Below are 23,159 nucleotides of genomic sequence, written 5' to 3' on the forward strand. Positions count from 1 at the left end.
TGCTGTAAATTTATTTTTTTTTATTAGTAGTATTAGTATTAGCACTGTAGGATGGGGTGTAATTAATGACTCACTAGGTGCTGAAATACTTTATTAAATAACCTCTCCTGGGAAAGATGCCACTGGTCCTGCTCCCTGTGGCAGGGCTGGCCACGCTGCCTGGATGCCCTGGGGTGTCACGTCCAGGAGTCAACCTGCCCCGGCCCCCCCCGGTCCCCCTACCCCCATGCCCCCATGCTCCCCAAGTCCCCAGGCCCCCGTGGCTCCAGCAGACCCGGCAGCTTCATCCTGCAGCTGTGTGTGCATGAGTGCATGTGTCTGTAGGTGTGAGCGTGTAGGTTCACATGTATGTGCATGCGTGTGTGTGTACATCTGTATTTTGTGTGTGCATATGTATGTGTGTAAGTCCTCACATACGTATGCAAGTGCATGTGTGTGCACATGTATGTGTAAGTGTGCGTGCATGTGTATATGGGCATATGTATGCGTAGGGGTGTGTAGGGGGGTGTTTGCATATGTGCGTGTGCATGTGTGTGTATATGTACGTGTTCATATATATATGTGTATGTATATGTGGATGTGTATCTACGTGTGTGTGTGTGTTTATGCATGAATACATGAGGGTATGCATGTATGTGCTTGTGTGTCTAGAGGGATATGTGTGTGGTGGGGTGTGTACATATGTGTGTGTGTGCATGAGTGTCTGCAGTTTTGTGTGTATATATATGAGTGTTTGTGTGTGCGTACATGCACGTATGCACATGTACCTGTGGATGTGTGCACGCATGTGCACGTGCCCTGTCCTGAAGGCTATGGGGTGAGGGCTTTTGCCTGGAAGCAGGGCGATACAGAGTGCTGGAGGGTAGCGGGAGGCTGGGGAGGCTCCAGGTGCTGCCCCGTTATCCAGTCCCTCTGGGGCCAGACCTTGAGCCCCTTCTGCCACTCCGGCCAGGCATTACACCCCGTCCCGGGGACAGCAGGGGCCAAGGGGAGGTGCTGAGGGGTTTGCATGGTGAGCACCCCAGTGACCCACTGTGGACTTGCCATTTACTCCCCAAGTGACAGGGTCCTTCCTCCCCCATCGCTCTCAAGCAGCGCAGGGACGTGACCTTGGGGCCAGGGATGACCAAACCGGTTTTCCCAGCCTTCCTAAAAATGCTTTGCAAGGCTGCAATTACCCTCGCCTTAAATCAGAGGGGAGCCTGACACGGCAGGTATGCCCACAGCACCCGGAGGCGTTGGGCAGTGAATCACGTCTCAGGGAGCAGCGTGGCACAGTGGGGATGGAAGGGGAAGAGGAGTGGAGCTGGAGCACAGGAGTCCTGGCTCCAGCAGGGGCAGGAGGGAAGGGGGAGGAATGGGAGCTCCTCCAACCAAGGAGCTGTTTCTTTTGGGAACATGCAGGATAAATTTCTCCTGAGTTAGGAGCTGATGCTGTAATTCATACTCAGTGGAGTCACTGGGGCTGTGTACAAGAATTGCCTGCAAAACCAGCTGGGAGTTGAATGTCTACACGAACTGGAAGTCAATTTTGGAGGCAATCTTGGTGTGCAAGGGAGTGTGGGGCAGCGTGTGCATGGGTGCGGATGGATGAAGGGGGTTCATCTCCCTGCCTTAAGGGGCAGCCCACGGGACCCAACCCAGCCACCAAGATGGAGGAAGAAGCGATTCAGAGGTTACAATGAGCAAAAATCCTCTCCTGGGGTGCTCTGGAGAGGGTTGGGGATGTTGCTGCTGGTGGCTGAGATTGAGAGGCTGTGATGCAGCAGCCAGGCAGGAGCTGCAATGAGCAGTAACAGGGACCAGCAGTCTGGGCTCATACCTACAGCCATCTCTCACATCCCCACTGCAAGCATTTGCACGCAGAAGGTGGTCCCCAAATACAACAACAGGTCAGCTCAACTTGGTACACTTTCCTTGGAAATCAGGACCCAAACACCCACCTGCAGCAGTCCCAGTCCCCTGGTTGACACAAGGCTCAGACCCGGCTTTCAGCAGGTTCTCCTGCATGGACATGGTTAAATACCAGGTATGTGAGGCTTGAGGAGGCTCTTGGCAATGAGGCTGATGATGGTGCCCAGCTAGGCAGCAGGTCAGGCAACATACAGGCTGATGCCAGCCTTTCAGCCTTTTCTGGGAAGAGAAATGATGACTGGCTTCGAGCAGGAAGCCAGCACTGGGATTTCCATGGCAGAGACGCTGTGCAGCAGCAGTGTGTGGAAACGAGCTCTGCAGGGTGAAAGCTGGGGAGCCATGGGTGCCTGCAGACGTGGCGTTGCTCTGCTTTCCCTAGCAGAGGTAAGGGTGAGAGCCTGCCCCACTCCGTCACAAGCCAGATGCAGCAAAGCCTTGCAGGGCAGATGGAAAATCAGCTGCAAACATCCTCTGAACTCCCAGCTTGTTGTTTTTTCTCTCCAACACTCAGCCTGCTCATTTTTCCCCAAAACCTGCTTGATTTTCCCCAAACCTAATTGTATTTCCCACAAGCACAGCCCATGAACAGTGGGCTGATTTGGCTTAGGGGTCCTGTGCTGGTGACAGAGCTTAGCCCAATTCATTTACCTTCAGAATGGATACATGACCTTCTACTCTCTGTCTTAACATGCCTACACATCTACTCTTGAAGAGATCCTGTTTATAGTGTTCCCACAGCGCAGGAAAAAACCTGAACTGCAGGTGGCCAGGGTTCAGGGAGAATTTGGATCTGACATGGAGATTAGACATTCCAGGCTGGGATGTTGCCCCAGAGCAGAGTCCTTCTAAAGAAGGACAGTCCCACTGGAGTCAAAACATCCCTGTTTCATGGGAGAAGCTATCTACAGTTACGCAAAAACCAGCAAAAGAGCTGGCAACAGAACTAAAATTATTTGAGCCCCAAATCTGTGACCTCCTGTTCAGGGACACACATAGGTTGGGCTTTTAAATATCCTGACAACCCAAATCTGGTCAGACCTTGGGTTTGGAGTTGCTTCTGTAAAGGCATATATACATAAAGGCATATATAAAGGTGATATTTCTCCCGCTCTGGTAACCAGCACACAGGCTGCTGCTGGGCCAGCCCTGCTCCCAGTGCCTGTGCCAGCCCCTGTGGGAGCTGGCCAAGCTGGGTCAGCCTGCCACAACAGCTCTCTGCAGGTCACGTACGGGATGTCCACCCTGATTAATCATGAAGTACCAGAGCCCGGCTCTGCAGCGTACAGGCAGTTCCACACTCGCCCTACCCAGGATCAACCCGACCGTGCCGCTTCCAGCCTGGCTGCTTTGGAAAATAAAGTTCTTTTCTGGGTGCAGGACATGGTGTGTCTTGAAAACATCCAAGTAATTCAGGGTAGTTCTAAAATCCTCATGCCAGAAGGCACACGCAGCCACCTGAGGCTCAAAACTGGAGAGGGATGACTTGCCAGCTGTTTGCCAGAATTGTGCATATTGTGCAAACTGCACCTTATTTTACTATGTGTATATATACAGCTGGCATCAGCTGCTCTGAGCCCAGACCATGCCCTTGTTACTCACCTAACCTCAAACAGCCCCAAATTTTCCCCTTGTCTAGATAGAAAGTCACACCAGACTGAAAACTGGAGTCTGGTATGTTTATTAACCTCCGATATACTACATCTCCGCCTCCCCAATTATTTTAAGGTCCCTTTTGAACACGATGTTAAGTATGTGGTGCTGCTGAAATCAGGGTCCCCAAGAGGCACCACAGGTAGGCCCTGGCCAGCGGGGTAATGTTGTCCTGCAGGCCGAACCGGCTTGTGGCACCCACGTGCGGCCAGCCTGAACGCAAAACCACACCGGGCTGCCCCGAGAACTGCAGTTTGGGGTTAAAGGTTGTGAATTTGGGTTACAGCCCGTCTGGCCCTGGACAGCCAGCCGATCCAGCTCCAGGCTCCACCCCAGCCAAGCGAGGGGGAGGTCCAAGGCGGTCGGGGGGGGGGGGGAGGGGCCCAGCCGACGGCCTGCAGGGCAAAACAGGGCACCTCAGTGGGACGACCCTGGGTCCGTACCCGGCGATAGCCCGAGGGGCAGCGACCCCCACCCCGGGGAGACACGCCCCCCCCTCCTCCTCCCCAGAGCCGTGCGGGGCGGGAGCTGCGCTGCCGTCAAGCACACACAACTGATGCAAAACACGCCGCTCCAAACACGACCTGCCGCAAAGCGAGGAAGCACGCCCTCCCAGCCCTGCTCAAGCGAGCTCGTCTCCGTGGGCGGGAAGGCGGGGCACAGCCGGCGCAGCCAATAGAAGCCCCGCGCCGGTAAGCGGCGGCCAATGGGGAGCGGCGCTCCGCGGCTAGCAGGGTGCGTGGAGCCGCACGTGGCGACAGGGTCCGCGCGTGTGCGGCGGCGGCGGCGGCCATGGCGGTGAGGCGGCGGCGGCTTTGGGGAGGGGGGATCGGCGCCCCGAGGGCGCCTGCGGCGGGACTCTGGGTCGAGCCGTGCTGTCTTCTCCTCGCAGGGCTCTGCGCAGGGCCGGGAGTCCCCCGCCAGGGGCGCGGCGCGTGGCGGGAAGAGGGCCGCCCCGACTGGGGCCGGGGCCCTGCAGCCGGCGAAGCTGAGCCGGGCCGAGCTCTACAAGCCGCCGACCAGCGAGGAGCTGAGCCAGCTGAAGGAGACCGAGGACCTCTTCCACTCCAGCCTGCTCCGCCTGCAGGTCAGCCGGGGGGCCCGCCGGCCCGGGGAGCCGCCGTTGGCCGCGCTCTGCTCCGCTGGGGGCTAAACTGAGGAGGGAGGGGAGGAGCAGAGGGACCCTGGACCCAGAGCTTCCCAGGAACCGCCTGGGAAAGAGACCCCCGGACGCTGGCAGGCCCCTGAGCCCTCCTGACCCGGTAACTCTAGGCAGCGGCCGCTGCTGCAGGAGCTGGGCACGGGGCAGGGACAGAAGGCACAGGCTTTACAAGGCACCCAGCGTATTACGCATGTTTCCACAGTAATTCCTATTACTGCCCTGCGCCAGGCGCTGGGTGTCTTCTACACCATTAAAATTGAACCTCTCCAGCACTTAACTGCAGTACGGTGGAAGCATCCCTCCCTGTGGAGATTTGTTGCTCTCTGGGGTGAGGAAGTAACATCACCAGCTGTGTCTGACTGCTGTCTTTGATCAGCTTCTGTGATGGGGCAGGAGGATTTTTTTACGTCCTGGTAAAGCTAGCTGTGTTGGGGGGAGGTCAGGCTGGTTCCTAGATGGCTTCTGGTGGTTGTAACATTTTAATGTTGGTGAGGAGTGGCTTTGATCTCCTGGCTACCTGCTGGTGTTGGCGGCAAGGGCCTGGTTCGTGCTGTGAACCTGCATTGTTGTTTCCTGCAGCTGATACTCTGTCGTGCAAAAAGCCTATCTGAGAGCTGTGCTTCTGTGAATCACACCAGTTTTTTTGTGGCTGGACCTCACACAGAAGCTGGTGGGATGGAGTTGATTGCCATCCAGCCCTTCACAGGAGATGTCAGAAGCTGTGTTATCCTTCTGCCTGTGGACTGAGTGGACTCCCAGCTCCAGGCAGGGTTTGTGGAGAGGCACAGGTGTGTTCTTCAGCAAACCTGCTGCCCTCTTCACCAGGCTCGTGGTTGGTGCTGGAGGACAAGGTAAAAGGCAGGAGCAGTTCTGGTGTTGCAACTGCCTTTGATGCTCCCCTTTCCCCCTGCAGATCGAAGAGCTTCTGAAGGAGGTGACATTGAAGGAGACGAAGAAGAAGAAGATTGATGCCTTCCTCCATGAAATTAACAGCCTGCTGAGTGCCATCCCAGATACCCCAGAAACTGAAGTACGTTCCAGAGGGATGGAGGAGGTGGTGGCAAGAGCCCTGTATGGAGCAGGCTCTGCTGTTGCTGTGCAAGCAGTGGTCCTCATGGACTGTCTGCCTTAGGGACTGAAAAAATACTACTATGCTTTATCTTGGAAGGGAGAGGGTAACACTCTGTCTTTAAGCCCTGGGTGCAGGCACCTGCAGCTGTGTGGGCAGAGGGGTCCTGATCCCTGCACATCTGCTGTTGGTGGTGCTTAGAGTGATTTTTTTTTTTTTTTTTTTTTTTTTTTTGTGTCCCGTCTGTTTCCAGCTCACTGACCAGGCCTGGCTCCCCAGGGGTGTGAAGGTCCCATTCCTGCAGGTGCCATTCAGTGTGAAGGGGAGATTCCGCTTTGTGCCCCCGACTGAGCTGAAGGTGGTGGGCAGCTACCTGCTGGGCACCTGCATTAAGCCGGAGATCAACGTGGATGTAGCGGTGACCATGCCGCGGGTGAGTCTGGCCATGCCTGCTGCTGAGTGGCCTGGGGCCTGGCTGAGCCCCCTCCCCTCCTGTCCCCCACAGCCCCCGCCTTGTCCTCTCCATTCCTGAATGAGGTTACAGCATCTGGATGTGCAGTGTGGTGACTCCCATGAGGAGCTGAGGAGTGCAGTCTCACCGCTTGCTCTATCAGAGCTTGCAGCTGCTTTGATTTTAGCTCCGCATGAGGATCTTCCTTCTCTCTGTCTGGGCTGAACCTCTTCCACGTTGATGTGAAGGCAGGTGCTGTCCAACTTTGTACCCCACTGCACTTCTGCTCCGGTTCCCAAGACTGTATTACAGGGAGGGTGATGTCTGCAGGCTGTTACCCCCCTAGAGCTCCCTCCCCTTCCTGCCTAGGCTTGCTCTAACTGGGTTTGAGATGAAACAACACACTGTTTAGCTGCATGTCTCTCTGTCTCCAGTGATCCTAGAGCCTGGTGAGCCAGCAGCAGTGTAGTGCTCCTGACCGACTTGGAGCCCCTTGGGGCTGTAGCCACACAGCTGAGATAGGGCTGTCTGTGGGGCCAGGGAGAGTGGTAGGTGGTGTAGTGCCTCGGGCTGAACCGGGCTCTGCAGGCAGGTGAGGTGAGACTGCCACGTCCCTCTTTTCCCAGGAAATCTTCCAGGACAAAGACAATCTGAACCAACGCTACCACCGGAAGAGAGCTCTGTACCTGGCCCACATCGCCCATCACTTTTCTAAGGAGAAGCTCTTTGGGAGTGTGAAGTTTGCCTACATGCACAGCAACCATCTCAAACCCATCCTGCTCCTGAGACCTCAAGGTAGCGCTTGAGCCTTGCTCTGGTGTGGGGTGTGGGTGGGTACTGGTGTTAGGTGGAGGGTGGTGGTGGTAGTCTTATACCGTATAACAGGCCCTTTGGAAAGGGGTCAGCCTGGGGCTGGCACCACAATTGATGATAAATTTTGAAGCTTCAGTGCCCACACACGGCCTAGTCCTCAAAGTCTCTTCCCCTCCCAGTCCCCCTCTGCATCTTGGCTAGGCTCCCCAGCCTTGGCCTTGCTGGCTGGCCCACTCTGTAGGTACTTCAGGAGTAAAGCAGACTGTACAAAAACATGTCTGTGTCTAGTACTGTCCTTCCTCCATGCTCTCCCCGCCATCCTCTTGCCTTCCCTGGGCAACTGTGTGTGGCCTGGCTCTTCTCTGAGATGACGTGGGAGGCATGCGCTGCTGGGCAGCTTTTTTCTCCGGACCCCAGGCGATAGCGGGTTTGAGTGTGGGACAGGCAGTGGTGTGGCAAGGCCAGGGCAGGCGGGAGAGTGCTGGGGCACCAGACTGGCCAGTGGGGATGAAGATGAGACTTGGACATGAGCAGTGTGACCTCACGGTTACTGCTGGCTCTGGGATGTGGTCACTCTGTGCTCTGAGGTGATTTCTGCTGCTGCTGAGCTCTGCTGGGAAGGAGCTTTTTACTTTCCCCAAGGTGGGGATGCTCCCTGTTTTCTCAAGGTGGTCTCTGACATCTCTTCCTCCTGCACATCTACCCCCTGGTGCTTATAGGCAAGGATGAGAAGATGGTCACTGTCCGACTCCACGCCTGTCCTGCCCCGGGTCTCTTCAAACCCATCCGCTTCTATCCCAGCAAGAACAACGTTCGGACAGCCTGGTTCATGGAGCAGAGCACCCCCAAAGAAGGTAGGGGCTGGGACTAGGCGAACATGAGGCTGCTCAGTTCAGGCAGAGACTGCACCCAGTGCCTGGAGGTGGGTTCGCTGCAGCCCTTTTCTGTGAACAGGAGGTTTGTGGTTGGGTCAAATGTGCTGTCATCTCCCCACACAGGAGCCACTGAGCCCCCGACCCCTCACTACAACAACTCCATCCTCTGTGACACGGTGCTGCTGTCCCACCTGCAGTTCTTGTCTAGCGCAGCCACTGACTTTCCAGGCATGAAGGATGGCCTGGCCCTTCTCAAAGTTTGGCTGAACCAGCGGCAGCTCAGCAAGGTATGTCCTGTGCCAGGGGACCTGGCAGGCTCTGCTTGCCTGACTAACCTGCCTTTGGCCTGCTCTCCCTCCCTAGGTGTGGAAAGGTGGTGTTTTGGTCTTGGTGGGTGGTGTGGTGGGCTTGTGACTCTGGTTTATGCTGTGCCAGGTTTCAAGGAGCTCTGTCATATCCTGTGGGTTGCAATGAGTCTATGTGTACCAGACAGTTGTGCTTTTTTGAGATCCCTGGAATGGTGTGGTGATTTTGGTTTTTTTTCCTTTTGGAATTTCATTGCATTTCCCAAAGAACTTTGAGGGGTTGCCTTCCTGCAAGGGGATCCATATCTCTGCTCATACTACAGAGCTTTGCTCCAACGTCTTTCTGGTGGGATTGGGGCTTGGAGGATGCCCTGGTGGTGGTGACAGAGGCCAGAAGCAGTCGTGGGGTGGGCTGTGGGGCTCATGGTGCCTTGTTGAGCTCTTATTGACTCAGCCCTCTGTTTTCACAGGGCTTGGGTAGCTTCAGTGGCTTCTTGGCCTCCATGCTGGTTGCCTACCTGCTGATGAAACGCAAGATTGTCAAGATGATGAGTGGGTACCAGGTACTGAGGAGCACCCTGCAGTTCCTGGGTGAGTTTCCAGGAGCCTCTCTGGGCAGGGAAAGGCTGGTGTCAGCAAAGCCTCTGCATGAAGTCTGAACACAGTGCGGGAAGGGGGAATTTTTGCTTTTCTCTCTCTGATGCTGAGACCCTGTGGGTGGGATGGACAGGAGGGGATGAGGCAGCAGAGCAGGGCTGGATGGAGCAGCTAGCAGAGGAGTGGGTAGGTCCCATCACAAGGCAGAGGCCAGCATTGCTTTGTAGCCCTGTTGCGAGATCATGGTGGTATTGACATGCAGATAGCACTGTCACCAATGGAGGAGATGTGGATGGTGCTGTGACTTGTTCCTTCCTGTCTGCCCACAGCCACCACTGACCTGAGTGTGACAGGGATCAGCCTAGCGAAGGATGCGGATGCCTCCCTGGTAAGCAACTCTCTGCTGGCGCTTGTGCCTGTGTCTGGCTGCGCTGCCAGCACTGCCTGGGCAGGGATGTGCCTGTTACAGGGTTGTCAGATGGCAACAAGGTGGTGTTGCCCTGGTGTCTGTGCTGCACCATGACACTGAGGATCATGTTTGCTCTTCCAGCCTGTCCTGGATGACTTCCACCAGGCGTTTGAAGTGGTCTTTGTGGATCCCTCTGGGCTGGTGAACCTCTGTGCTGATATGACTGCCAGCAAATACCACCAGGTACCAAGCAGGTTGTGATGGCATCCTGAGATGCTGTCTTAGGAGTGTGCTGAGGCAGGCAGAGGGTGGTTAGATGTCTTGGAGGAGGACGTTGGATGTGGGGAGGGGGTTCAGTGTTGCTTTTTAAGCTTTTAACTTCCAGCTCTGAAGCTCAGAAGTGAATTTTGAGACTTGGATGTTGTGTGAGATGACACAGACAGGATGCAGGAACAACCACAAAACCATAGATGTAATGCAAAGAGTAAATTTATTCTTGTTACCTCAACACAGATGTTCTACTTGTCAAGTAGATAGTCAAGTAGTGTGATATATGTGTTTTTTGACACCCCAGCTGCAAGTCACTGGAGTGTGTTTACCATCCTCCTTGCTAGTCTTTCGTTATTTTCCTACAGATGTACTGCTGCCTTACCTGTCTTGCTTGAATGATGGAGGAAAGTTGTTTTCCTCTCTGTGGGCACCTTAGGGTGAAGCCAAGGAGCTGTTTGACAGAAGTAACTGTTTTGGAGCAGAAAAAAACCACCCTGATGGCAGGGGTATCAAGGAAGGACTGTCTGGCCAGCAGCAACAGCTGTTGGTGACTCAGCTTCAGCCTGAGGACAGAGGCTGTCTGGGATCGGAGTCTCCTGGTGACCATGGAGCTGGGGTGTCCGTGGTTGATGGGGGAGCATTGGTGACCACTGCTGGAGGTATTTGCTTTCTTTCTCCACTCCCATTCATGCTCTTGTTCTGTCTTGTCTCCTTGCTCAGGTCCAGTTCGAAGCCAAGCGCTCCATGGAAATCCTGGATGATCGGATGGTGGATGGCTTTCAGGTGCTGCTCATGACTGCGAAGCCCATGCTCAGAGCCTTTGACCATGTCTTCCAGTGAGTCTCGCTGTGCTGGTGGGGTAATGCTGAGGTGCCTGTTCAGAGACTGCTTTTGACTTTGGACTGGGGTCGTGGGAGGTGGCCCTGCTAGCTCTGAGGTAGATGATGGTGCCTCTTGCATTTGGCCATTCTGCTTTTACTGTCTAGAGAGCTTCTCTCGAGGAGGAGGGCAGTGCTTTAGCCTTTGGGAGTGGTGACTGTCCCAAGGACTAGCATCTCCTGTGGTGCATTCTGAGATGCCAAAGTGCAGTGCTTCTTGTAGCCTCCATCCTGCACCAGAACCCTCAGCTCACCACTTATCTGTCCTCTAGCATATATCTCAGAAAGGATTTGGTAGCAGAGGTGGGTGACCGGCTTATTTCCTTCTCTTGTAGCCTGAAACATGTCTCCAAGCTGCAGGGTGCCTGCAAGAAGATGCAGCTGCTGAACGAGCTGATGGATAGGGGTGGGAACTACGTGGCTGCAGCCCTTCCCTTCATTGTGTCACTGCTGGCCCGTGGGCTGGCTGGGAGAGCGCTGCTTGTGGCTCACTCCTTGCCCGAGATCCCCGAGGTAATGCAGCTTGGCAATGACACTGCATCCTTCGCAGCACATGGGGGTCTTGTGTGTCCCTCGTGGGACGGCGAGGCATGGGGAGGGGATCTTTTCTCACTGGGAGAGGAGACAGGCCTGTCCCCTTTGTGGGGAATACAGGACCTGAGGCACTGCACTGGGGTGTGGGGTGCAGCTGGGAGGCTTGGTCTGGGCAGAAGTCCTGGCCCAGTAATGGGGCAGGGTGAAGACAACTGGTTTTCTCATCAGGGAGACCTATTAAATGAGGCTTTCCCTGCCTGTGCTTGTCCGGGCACCTGAGAGCATGTAGCAGGAGGTTCATCTAACAGCCCAATATCCAAGCAGCTGCTGCTCCAGCATCCTCATCTCTCCTTGTGCTTCATGTTCCCCATTTTCCCACAGTGGCCGATTGATGCTGAGCCCCCAAAACACAAGGATGTTGGGCCCCTGATGTTTGGGCTCCTCTTTGTCCCCGAGTTTGCTGCCAGCTTACTGGAGAAGGGACCACAGGCCGATCACCCTGAGGTGAGGGGAGCCTTGCTTGTGCTGAGTAGGGTGTAGCAGAGCTGGTGCCATGCTGTGGTTGCAGGTGGCTGATGGTCATGGGAGTGGTTCGGCAGGTCCCAGTGATGATCTGTCCCTGGCCTGGCTTGGCCAATGTACCCCTGCAGGCCCTGGACTTCAGGACCTTTTGGGGGGAGAAATCAGAGCTGCGGCGGTTCCAGGATGGCAGTATCTGCGAGGCAGTGGTGTGGGAGGCAGACACAGTCTACCAGAAACGCCTAATTCCTGAGCAGATCGTCAAGCACCTGCTGAAGCTGTAAGTCGCACTGAGCAGCAGCTGAGGCTGGGGGACCCGTGGCTATGTGGGGGGTCACTGCTCGTGCCATGTCCCTGGTAACCCCATTGTCAGTTTTGTGGGATGTTGTGGGTCGTTTTGGCTTTGTGAAATCTGGAAGTCATTTCAGTTGTCCTGATGCCCACCAAGACTTGAGGAGGGCAAGCACATGGTGCTGTAGCTTCTGCTGATGGTAATGCTAAGGTCAAGGAGGCAGCATGGTCCTGCCCTTGCATGCAGGTGGGATGTTGGGACACTAACTGTTGGCAGAACTGGAAGAGAAGCTGTCTGTACCTTGCAGGATGTTTCATGAAATCCTGTGAGACCCTGCAGTGGTTCACAAGGTTGTGTTTCCCTACAGCATTGGAAAGCCTTCCTTTAGCAGTTTATACCTTCTGTCAAAAAAGAGACCCTCTTGCACAGGATGAAGGGGTGGCCTGGGCCTCTTTATCCTGACTCGAGGAGGGGTCTTGTGAGGAAAGGTTGTACGTTGGTGACTTTGAATCCTGTGAAGCTGCATGAGTTGCTGGGCCGCTTTGTGTGGATAACTTGGGCATGGGAGAAACATAGAGAGATTGGTCTTCTCACCATGACCTTCTTGTATGGAGGGGTTCCTCATCCTTGGGCTGACCCTTGCCTGTGGGCGCAGCATGCAGTGTCAGGATGGGTGGGTTGGCATGTCATAACTAATTCTCTGTTGTTTTCTTCCATGAAGTCATGCAGACATTCCTGAATCCTCCATCTGCTACATGGGAGCCCTGCTGGAGTCTGTGATCAGGACTGGACAAGAGGTATGATTGTTCCTCCAGTGGGGCTGTGGTGTTCTCAAGGAAGGGAGGTATGGGGAAGGCTACAGGGAGGTCATTTTAGCTTTGTGACCCTGAGGCAGCTGTGTCGTTGCCAAGAGAAGGCAGCGAGGGCAAGCAGCACGGTGCTCTCCTTGGATCTGCCAAGCCTTTCATGTCAACCAAGGCATAGCTGCTGAAGTCCTCTTGCTCTGTCAGCCCCCACCCCCCATTTTCCCCTGCAGGCATCCCAATGGCCTCTCTCTGCTTGTGTCTGCTATGTCCACATCGTCTGAGGATATATCACTGTCTGGTGCTCCTCCAGCTGAACCTCTCAGGTCCTACATCCTTCAGGACACGGGCCAGACACTTCTGTGTGTTCATCCAGTACATCCAGCTGGAAGCCCAGGAGAAGGATCTTACCCATCATGGTGCAAAGTGCTAGATCATGCTCACCAAAGCCCTACTTAGTGCTCCAGCTGAATGTGCAGTTGAAACAAAGAAATGTCCCTTTGAGACAGAAAAAGATGCATGTTAGAGCTGAGGAATGTGCCTCTCCCTACTTCTGCTCTCCAGCTTGTAAAATTAAAGCCTGGAGATGAACCATGAGCACTTTGGCACTATTTTGCTGGTCTTTGGTAAAACCAGCTTTTTACCTGGTTGTTGGATGGAGGAGGAAATTGTTTCCCCTTTTAAGAGCAAAGGAAAGCAAATCTGATTGGAAGAATCTTCTGTGCCAGGACCAGTTGCAGTCTGGGCAGAGCTGCATGTCACATTTGGGATGAGATTGCTAGTTTGTACAGCCTGTTGTGTGGTGAGGCAGCAAAATCTGTGTGCACTGTGTCCCTGCAAGCTAGTCGGGTGTGAGCAGGGCTGATAAACTCCACACTGAGAGGGGATGCACTTTCCTGGAGCCTGAGGGGCATTGAGAAGTCTGATTGTTGCCAGTCATTGAGGAACGAAGGAGAAACTCTGTTGTGTGAGGAGTGGTGGATAGGGGTGTCTGTCTCTGCTCCTCCAGCTGTGTGCAGGCAGCCCAGGGAGCTTGCTGGCCCAGGGAGCTTGCTGTGGTCAAGGAATGATGGAAGATGGATGGTGCAGCCAGCTCTAGAGACAGGCAGGACCGGGGTTTGTCATTCGTGGTGCACCCCGCAGAGGGTGCTGCTGCTCTGTTGGAAAGCCCAGGCTGGCCGGATGCGTGCGGCTCAATGCATCTGAGCTGAGTGGTTTGGCGCCAGTGATGTCTCCTCCTCGTTCAGGCTCCTTTCTGTGCTCTGGGAAGATGGAAGCAGCAAGGGCAGCAGCAGTTCTCCTTTCAGTGCTTCTCGTCTGTCTTCCCCAGAGCTCCCACAATGCTCTGGATATTTTCTGTCTTTGCTTTTGCCATGCTTCACAGCTCTGTCTTGGCTAAGGATGTAGTTGGTGCAGGTTTTTGTCCACTGCTGCCTCTATTGGCATCGCAGTAACGTGGGGAGGCACTAGCAGAGCTCTCACTTTGCCAGTTTGTGATCTGTTCATTTCCAAATCACTCTTATTTTCTCCCTTCTTGGGGAGAATGCTGGCAGTATAGCTCTTGGTGCTGCCTTAATGTCTTGCACAGGAAATAATTTCACTTGCCACTTGAAATGCAGCCTCCAGGATGCTTGTGGCTGCTGGGGAGCTGCAGACAGTCTTGCCCTTGTCTTCCCCCTCTCTCTCACCTCCCTGTTTTTCTTAGTGCTCTTGCCAGAAGCTGCTCCTTGGGGTGGCAGTGCTGGTTCCTTGGAGCTTGGCTTCAGTGCCAGTCTGAGAGGGAGGTGAGGTGAGTGCCCACGCAGGAGCAGAGAGGTGAATGGAGAGGCTCTCTGTGTGTCCACAGGTGTCAGGTACAGGTGAGGAGGCCATGGTCAGTGTTGTCTGCTCCTATGATGACCTGAGCCGCAAGCTTTGGAACCTGAAGGGGCTGCCGCTGACGGTGACGGCTGTGCAGGGTGTCCATCCGGCCCTCCGGTACACGGACGTGAGTATTCCTGGGCGTGGCCCACGCATGGGGGTCTGCAGGGAGCTGGGGGGATGCCCTGGGGTGAGGGGGGACAGAGAAAATTAGTCACTCTCTGCTTTTGTGGCTCTTGAGAGCCCGTGGGGCAAGGCGATGTGGTTCCTGTTCTTTGTTGCCCTGTCCCTCGGGCTGACTGTGCACAAGTTGGCTAAGCCCTCTGTGCTGGAGGGCTTTGCTGGGGCAGGAGGTTTGGGGTGAAGAGGTGTGTGGTGCTCCACAGTTTGTGCTTCCTGTTCTCAGTCCATAGTTGCTGTTCTCTCCCAGGTCTTCCCTCCCATTCCCATGAAGCCAATTTATTCCTCCTATAACCGAATCAGGACCAAGCACTTGCTGCTTCCCTTGGAGGAGAAGCCCTGCCCAGCCTACATAGCCCCTTTGAAGAGTAAGTGGGGAGAGATGTGAGTAGGAGATCATTTGGTGGGGGGAAGCAGAAGCAGGCAGCGATGCTGGCTCCATTACTGCTGCACTGGTGTGCTGCAGGCAGGAGCAGAGCTCCAGCTCCTCCTGCTCTTTTGCTGTAACCTCTAGTCCCAGCCACACCCATCCAACAGCTCATTTCTGTGCGGGGCTCACTGGCCTCCTGCTGTCCCTTTTCCCCCAGTTGTCTGCCACATGGAAGGCAGTGGCCAGTGGCCGCAGGACAAAGGAGCCATCAAGCGCATCAAGGCGGCTTTCCACCTCCAGCTGGCTGAGCTCCTCCAGCAACAGCACCAGCTGGTTTGCAGACCTGCAGTCACCCACACTGATGTGTACAAGGTAGGGGGGGGATGGGGACCTTCTCCAAACATGACTTGTTACCAGGGAGGCATGTGGGGGGCTGTGGCAGTGGTCCCACTGGAGAAAACCAAGATTTGGATGGTGAGCTTAGGAAGGGTCATGGTGAGACTGTGCTGATTCCAGGTTGCTGCTGTTGTGTCCTGAGGTGCAGCATAGCATACTAGCCTGTTTATGTTACTACCAAGCCTGACTTCATGTTCTGCTCCCATCTCAGGATGGCTATGTTTTCCGTCTCCAAGTAGCCTATCACCGGGAGACCCTGATTTTGAAGGAAGTGGTCACCCCAGAAGGGATGCTGAAGTACCAGGACACAGAGGAGTCTCGGCAGCTGGAGCTGGAGACGTTGCATTTGCCCTATCTAACCAGCTCCCTGCATGGGTAGGTGAGGTGGGTGGTGCCTGGGGGGCCAGGGTATGGGACGTGGCTGGAAGCCAGTGTGAAGGTGCCCTTGGATGTTGGAAGGTGATGGTGAGGAGAGAGCCTCACTGTGAGAAGTGGCCCTTCAGCCCACCATGTGAGAAGCTCTGCAGGAGGATGGAGGGACAAATATGGGTGGGGGTAGCACCAGTTGTTCCTGTTGTCATATCGAGGTAACAGGTATGGGGAGACATGACAAAGAGCAGCATGGTTAGAGAGGAGCATGTGGCAGCATTTCCCCTTCATTCCCCCAAAATCTTAACACCTGCAGAGAGTGCCCTGTGCCTGTGATACTGTGCACATGTTCCTGGCAGATTTTTGCCTGTCTTCTCTCTCTTGCCAAATGCCAGAAGGCCGTTTTTGGGTCCTGGGGTGTGTGGGTTAAGCAGTGGCTTGTCTCCCTCCTTGCAGGCTCCAGCAGCAGCACCCTGTCTTTGGCAGCACTTGCCGGCTGGCCAAGCGCTGGGTCAGCGCCCAGCTCCTGAGCAACAACATCTCTGAGGAGTGTGTGGATCTCCTTGTGGCATTTCTCTTCCTCCACCCAGCCCCTTTCACGCCACCCAGGTGAGGATGAGGAGCCTGGGCTGGCCTGATGGGGATTTAGTGCTTTTTTCCTTACCTGACTGTGGTGGACTATTAACCCTATCCTAGCTAAACCAGGACACTGACATGGAGGGATGGGATGCTGCTAGGGCAGGAGGTGCTGGGAGTGTGCGCAGCAGGGAGCATGAGCCCTCTGTGCTGCCACAATGCTGTCTCAAGCCCTGTTGAGAGTGGCTGGCTGGAGGAAATGGTGATGTTTGACGCTGTGGGGCTGTGGCTTCCCCTACCCTGTGTGCTGCAAAGAAAGTGGGGAAGCAGGTAAGGATGGGAGCAAGCGTCCTTGTGGCTTCTGGGTGCTGGCGGCACAACTGTGGTTTTCTTGTGCCTTCTCAAGGACTGGTGGGGCACCTCATCCTGGGGATGATGGCCAGGAGAAGCAGAGGTGAGGACTGCATTGTGACTAGCAGCACACTGGGGCTCCTGGATTCCCCGGGAGGGATTTTATGACACTGCTAGGAGCTGCAACCTCTGTTACTCCTGGAGAGGATTCCAGAGGGAAGGGCAAGAGGTCAGCTGATGAATAATCCTGTGGAGCCAGTTATTTGCTGGCCCCTGGCAGGTGGATGGGATGTGGCCCAGAGGGAGTGAATTGAACTTAAAGGGAGTGGTTTTGCTCTGTGTGGAGCCAAAAGGCTACTCTGCCCTGTACTCAGGGTCCAGTTTCCTTCCTGAAAGTATCCGGAGTAACAGCCTGATGCCTAGAATGCTTTCCTGTCTCCTAAAATATCCTACTAGTAGGAGCCCCATTTTCCCAGCTGTCTGGCTTCTCATGTGTGTTGTGTTGCAGGGGAAGAGGCACAGTGGGAACTTGGCTGGTGTTCAGAGCTGCTGCAGAGATGGAAGCAGCTCTCTCTCCACCTCCCCTTTGCTCCAACCCCAGGAGTCTGGGTGGGGTGAGCGTCAGGAGATGGGGCAACCAGGGGCAATGTTTAACTTTCTGTTGGTTTCTTTCACTTGGGGAGGGAGGAACAAGGGGGAAGGATTTTCTCTGGGAATTCAGAGAAGGAGAAGTTCCTCACGCTTGTCCTGGACTTCCCTTTCCCACTATGAACATCCCTTGGTCTGTGTGTGAGCTGGGCATCAGTAAGTCACCCCGAAGCACAGCCTCTCTTGCTGCCAGGGGACCAAATGCCAGTGTTGAACTGTTTTGTCTTGCCTGCAGCTCTCCCCAAGTGGGGTTCCTGCGCTTCCTTGACTTGCTGGCAACCTTCGACTGGAAAAACAACCCTCTGATTGTCAACCTGAATGCTGGCCTTACAGGTGAGCAGGCAGCATGCAGGAGAGCCACGGCATGAGGGTCTTGAGCCCTCCTTGGTCAGTGCCTGGCTCCAAGGATCTTGGATACATGGAGGCGTCACAGCTTCTAGCAGGAGAAATGAGATTTTCCACTCTCTTATTGCTGCTCTGCTGTGCCTAACGTGGCTTCAGAATTGGTTTGGTTGTGGCATGGTGTTTTTTTTCCCCTGCCCCTGCATGAAGAGATGGATTTTGGTGGTGATGCTCTGCTGCTTTTGGTCTCGCTGAAATCTGTGATGAGCCTAGGTGGTGTTGGATGTGGTGGTGTCTTTGAAGCCCTCTGCTCCTTCGCAGCTGGTGTTTTTGCTTGAGGCTTTGCCCTGGCTCTTGGGGACCAAACCTTCGGTTGTGCTGGGAGAGCAGAGCAGCTGGGCTCTTGAAAGGCAAGCTTCAAAGCCTCCTGCTGCTTTGAGAACCCCACTGTGCTACTGAGATCATGGAGATGATCTGCTAGTCCCTGATTTCTCTGCAAGAGAAAAGGCCTGCAGTCCTCCAGGTTTTGTTACCTCCTGAGCCTTAAGAATTTCCTGGTAAAGGTCTCTGGTTTCTAAAGGAGTGCGTTGGCACATCCAAGAGGACATGCAGTCTTGCCCTCTTCCTTGTATTTTATCTGTTGATTGTCTTTTGGATATGTGCCATCTTTCCCAAGGAGCCAGAAGAGACCACGGAATTGTCTTTGTGTGGTTCTGGGGAGGGGGAGATACCTACACCCAGCTTTTAAAGCTGATTTATAAAAAGAGGTAAAACTGCTTGGGAGAGAATTGGGTTTTGGAAACTGATATTTTTCTACCCTGCAGCTTTTTTTAATGAATTCAGTGGGAATTGGTTTTGGCCAAAGACCTATTTTTTTACCCACTTAAGGGGGGGAAAAAAAAAAAATCAACAAACTCTTTGGGTACAAACTCTGTCGTCAGGTTATAATGTGAGTTCCCAGCCTGTGTCAGTCCCAGTGCCTGCCATGTCTGGGCCCACCTGGGTGGGTTTAAAGCAAAGGTCCATCTAGCCCTGCAGCCTGTCTACAAAACTTCCCGCAGGCGGATGCCGAGGGAAGCGTGAGAGCAGAGCAAGTCCAACGCGATGGAGCTATGGTTGCACGTGGACTGTGGGATCAGAGGGTGGGAGAGGATAAAGCCTGTTGTACTACCCTTTTCTGGGCTGCAATACATGGGCGAGGAGGCCGGAAAGCTGTGGATGTGGATCTCACCCATCTTGCCTGCCTTCTCCAGACGCTGACTGCACAGAGATCAAGAACAGGTTTGTGGCTGCTCGCTCTCGCCTCCCTGTCATGTTCATCGCCACCCCAAAAGACCAGTGGAGCTCCATGTGGACCCAAGAACAACCCTCAGCGCAGGTGAGCTGGGTCCTCTGTCCTTGTCCTGTGGTGGCTGCCAGGTTGGGGCAGTTTCCTGCTCCCGGTGCTGGAGCCAGCTCTGACAGCCCCATGCATGAGCGGGGTCCCTGCTACATCCAGGACTGCCGAGTTTCACCATCTGGCTTTCTTTCCTCCCCAGATCCTGCAGCGCCTTCTCGTGCTGGCCTCAGAGTCTCTCCGTGCTGTGGAGGAGCAGCTCATGGACCCGCTCAACGGCCAGGATGTGAAGGTAGGCCTCTGGGGTGCCAGCGCAGGCGTTTTCAGGCTCTGGCAAAGCATACTGGTCTTCAGTGATGATCACTGGGGTGTGTTAGTAGGATTCAGGCTGTGGCCATGCGTGGTTGCCCTGGGATGAAGAGCAGCGAGGATGGGAGCGTGGAGGCTAGTGCCCCACTGTGCTACCCTGTTTCTGGGGGACCCAGCTCTGCATAGAAACTTGAGGTGAAATATCACTGATTAGGACAAATTTATTTTGTATTCTGGTTTCCCTGGGACGTGAGCAAACCCGCAGTGTTCCTGTGCTGAATCAGTCGTGTGTCTGTGGCTGGAACAAATGGCTCCTCTGGGAGACTCTGTCTTGGTGATGTGCAAATCTGGTTTGTGCTCAAGTCTTACCAAGCCTAGGGTGGTGGAGGTTTTGGTAGGATGCCAACAGGCACTTTAGGAAGATGTTATTTTGGTTTGAGTGGAGGAACAAGGCCGTATATAGTTTAACCCTCTTCACTTTCTCAGTGATTTTATTTTTTAAGTTAAAACATCTATTACTGAAATGGACCTAGGAGGTGTAGATGCATTTATTTGCCCTTGCAAGGGAGATAGTGTGTTTTGGAGGGGAGATTGTTGATGTACCAAGTAGGCAGTTCAAGCTGAGAGGACCAGAGAACCAAACAGTGGTTACATATGACAGATTCACATTAGAAACACACACCCCACCCCATATAGCATTTTTTTTTTTTCTGCCTAGGCAATATAAAAGGGATTTATTGACACTGCTTTCAGTTCTGCTGCATTTTGTGCTGGAAGTATTACAGGGGTGAGGTCTGCTGGAGGTGGTAGCAGTGTGCGTTACAGGGCTGTGAAGGGATGAGATGCTGTGTACGCCTGAGACGTGCCTGGTGTGCTGCAGTCACCATGCGGACCCAAGACTGAAATTCAAGAGGTGCAGTGTGAGCTGGGAGTGGTTAGCTCCCGAAATGAGCCATCGCCTGTCCATAACATCCTCCCAACACCTTGACTCAGCCTCCTCAGTCCTCCTTCCCTCTCCCCTCCTCTTGGCCACTGCAGTGAGATCCTTTCCCTTCCCCAGGGTATCCCTCTGGTCCATACCAGCGTCCTCCCAGGCCTGTCATGTTCGTTAGGGATAAACATGTGATGCTGTTTCCAGGGCTGCTAATCTATTTGTAAGCAAAGCTTGGGGTGGCAAGGACAGAAAAGCCTTTCCAGTGCAACCTGGAGTTGACTTCTCTTCCTATGTATCTAAGAGTGTGCTCCGAGGTTTTTTTTGTCTTTGCATTTGGGTCACTTGTGGACGTGTCCATTCTCACGCAGATTCAGACGTGGGTTTGTGAGCTCTGTTTCCTTGCTCCCATGGGGGCTACAATAAGCCATGGACTTGGTCAGCTGGGTGGGAAAGAGGGTCTGCGTGGATCAGAGCTGGAACTCGGTGCTGGTCACTGTTGTTCTTCATGTGTGTTCTCCCCAGCCTGGCTGTAAACCAGCTCCGAGCAGTGGCTTTTCTGCCAGCACCAAGTTGGGCAGTGTCCCACGCCTCCGTTCATGTCTCTGTATCATTTATTTTGTGAAAACATACACATGGTTTTAAGTTTTTTCCATTTTAATACAGCTGCATCCACAGTGCCAAATCCTGCCTGTCTAAATATTTATGTGTGTGGGATTGCTCCCCTCCATTAACGGGGCTTGCTCTCACTCTGTCTGCTTGATGGAAGATGCTGCTGCCCTCTGGGGCAACTCCTGTTGGACAGACGGGACAGTCCCATTATTACACAGCTCCTTGTGTCCCCTGGGTGTCATTCGTCTCTTGTTAGCTTCTTGACTGCCCTCTTTGTTCTGGGACCTTGCCACATGTGGTGCAGTTACCTGTTTCAGCTCACCATCTCTCCCTCTCTCGACTGGGCCCCTTTTGGGCCCCTCACTACAAAAAGGACATTGAATTACTCGAGCGTGTCCAGAGAAGGGCAACGAAGCTGGTGAAGGGTCTGGAGCACAGGTCGTATGAGGAGCAGCTGAGGGAACTGGGGTTGTTTAGTCTGGAGAAGAGGAGGCTGAGGGGAGACCTCATCACCTCTACAGCTACCTGAAAGGAGGTTGCAGAGAGCTGGGGATGAGTCTCTTTAACCAAGTAACAAGTGATAGGACAAGAGGTAATGGCCTCAAGTTGCACCAGAAAAGGTTTAGACTGGATATTAGGAAGCATTTCTTTACAGAACGGGTAGTTAGGCGTTGGAATGGGCTGCCCAGGGCAGTGGTGGAGTCCCCATCCCTGGAGGTGTTTAAGAGTTGGGTTGATGTAGCGCTGAGGGATATGGTATAGTTGAGAACTGTCAGTGTTAGGTTAATGGTTGGACTAGATGATCTTCAAGGTCTTTTCCAACCTAGATGATTCTGTGACTGCCCACCCCACTATTGTGCACTCTGTGGTCAGGGCTGGGGAGGACCACCTTGGTCCTGTGGAAGGCTCTTCTCCAGGGACCATCCCTGAGTCCTGGGGACAGCGGTTAGATTTTTCTGCTGACCTGGGAAACCAATAGGGTGGAGAGTGTAGTGCTTCTGGCTAGACATCTGATGTGGGTAGGGAGCAGCTCCCTCTCTAAGTGTTGATCTTGCTGTACAGTTGGGCTGTGGCAGTCAAGTGTTCCTTGCTGGTGCACTTTGGAGGTCCAGAGATCGTTTAGCCTATCCACCAGATCACCATGGCGGAACCAGCTTGCTCTTGACAGAGTCCTTGTTACAGCACTTGCATGGGGTGTGGGGGAGTGAGGGTCACATCCTTCTGACATGAGGAGAGCCCATGCTGGAACAGGGATGTGTCTCAGCCCAGAGGGAATGAGAAGGCCAGTAAGGGCTAGAGCTTCTCATGGCTTCACCACAGCCATGTTTTTCCTATGGATGTTTTGGAAAACTTCTGACATTAATCTCACAAACATTTTGTCTTTCTAAATAGAAGGGAATAAGAATTCAAGCAAGGACTTTGGAAATCTCTCCCATCTCTTCTGCTTTCCTGTGTTCTATATTGAGTAGCACTGGTCTTTTCTCTCTGCAGATGGTCTTCCGCCCTCCTTTGGAATTCTATGATGTCCTAATCCACCTGAATCCAACTCAGATTCCTCGTCATCTGGAGAGTGTGGACCGGCCACTAAAGTCGTTTTCCCGGGGTGTGGTGAAGAACAGCACTTCAGTGAAGATCCTCTTTCCTGTGGTGGATTATGACCCTGTACAGTGCTACCTCCAGGAGCTGAGAGTAAGCACAGCCCGTTGGGAAGGCACAGGGGGCCTGCATAAGGGGGCCTAAATGGCCTTCTGGCATTTAGGTTGCCTGCTACTGCAGGACCTACTTGGTGACATCTTTATGTATTTTGCATGGGATTGTCGCTCTTTGAAATCACTTCTTCAGCAGAAGACTTGGTGAATACACCACCTGTTTCATGGAAATGGGAATGCTGCTGATGTGAGAATGACCTCAGATACAAAGCTCCTGGGGCTTTTGCTGAAGAATATTCTATTTCAGTGCAGAAATATCTTTAAGTCATTTGTCTCTAGTTAGTTAATTGACTTTTCATGGCTTCTTGGCTTCTTGCGCATCTGGGGTGCATGATGGACCGCTGTTTTCTTGGGGGGTTGTGTGTGTGTATAGGAATCCATGGTACCAGTAGGGCTCCTGCTGTTAGGCGAGTGGTTGTGTGAGCCATAGAGACTGAATATTGGTCACAGGACAGTTCCTTTGGGTCTGGTTACATGCATAACTGCAGAGGAAGCTGGTAATGTGGGTATATGGAGAACATCAGTATCCGAAGTCATCAACCCTGTTCACTTCCACTGTGTGGCCATGCCAAAGCCTCAGCAAGCTGGGGAGGTATGCAGGATGCTGGGTGCCAGCAGTGATCCACACT

The 23,159-nt window shown here is 53.8% G+C and overlaps 1 protein-coding gene across 3 annotated transcripts in view; it reads left to right on the forward strand.

Annotated features, from left to right (window-relative positions):
* Nucleotides 1–4,324: 4,324 nt before the first annotated feature.
* The window catches only part of NOL6 (nucleolar protein 6), a 28,390-nt gene continuing 9,555 nt past the window's right edge, over nt 4,325–23,159 (forward strand). The window contains exons 1-24 of one of the 3 annotated variants that reach the window (XM_074812806.1): nt 4,325–4,362; nt 4,457–4,651; nt 5,640–5,756; nt 6,049–6,228; nt 6,873–7,041; nt 7,779–7,913; nt 8,058–8,221; nt 8,710–8,830; nt 9,166–9,224; nt 9,387–9,488; nt 10,236–10,351; nt 10,729–10,906; nt 11,309–11,431; nt 11,578–11,726; nt 12,460–12,535; nt 14,388–14,528; nt 14,832–14,949; nt 15,169–15,323; nt 15,559–15,722; nt 16,173–16,325; nt 17,527–17,624; nt 18,887–19,011; nt 19,172–19,261; nt 22,313–22,510. In XM_074812806.1, coding sequence (XP_074668907.1) covers nt 4,357–4,362; nt 4,457–4,651; nt 5,640–5,756; nt 6,049–6,228; nt 6,873–7,041; nt 7,779–7,913; nt 8,058–8,221; nt 8,710–8,830; nt 9,166–9,224; nt 9,387–9,488; nt 10,236–10,351; nt 10,729–10,906; nt 11,309–11,431; nt 11,578–11,726; nt 12,460–12,535; nt 14,388–14,528; nt 14,832–14,949; nt 15,169–15,323; nt 15,559–15,722; nt 16,173–16,325; nt 17,527–17,624; nt 18,887–19,011; nt 19,172–19,261; nt 22,313–22,510 — 3,132 coding nt within the window. In that variant the 5' untranslated portion in view covers nt 4,325–4,356. The other 2 variants (XM_074812807.1, XM_074812808.1) reach the window with 2 other exon arrangements.

Source organism: Strix aluco, chromosome Z, assembly GCF_031877795.1.
Source record: "Strix aluco isolate bStrAlu1 chromosome Z, bStrAlu1.hap1, whole genome shotgun sequence".
Lineage (NCBI taxonomy): Eukaryota > Metazoa > Chordata > Aves > Strigiformes > Strigidae > Strix > Strix aluco.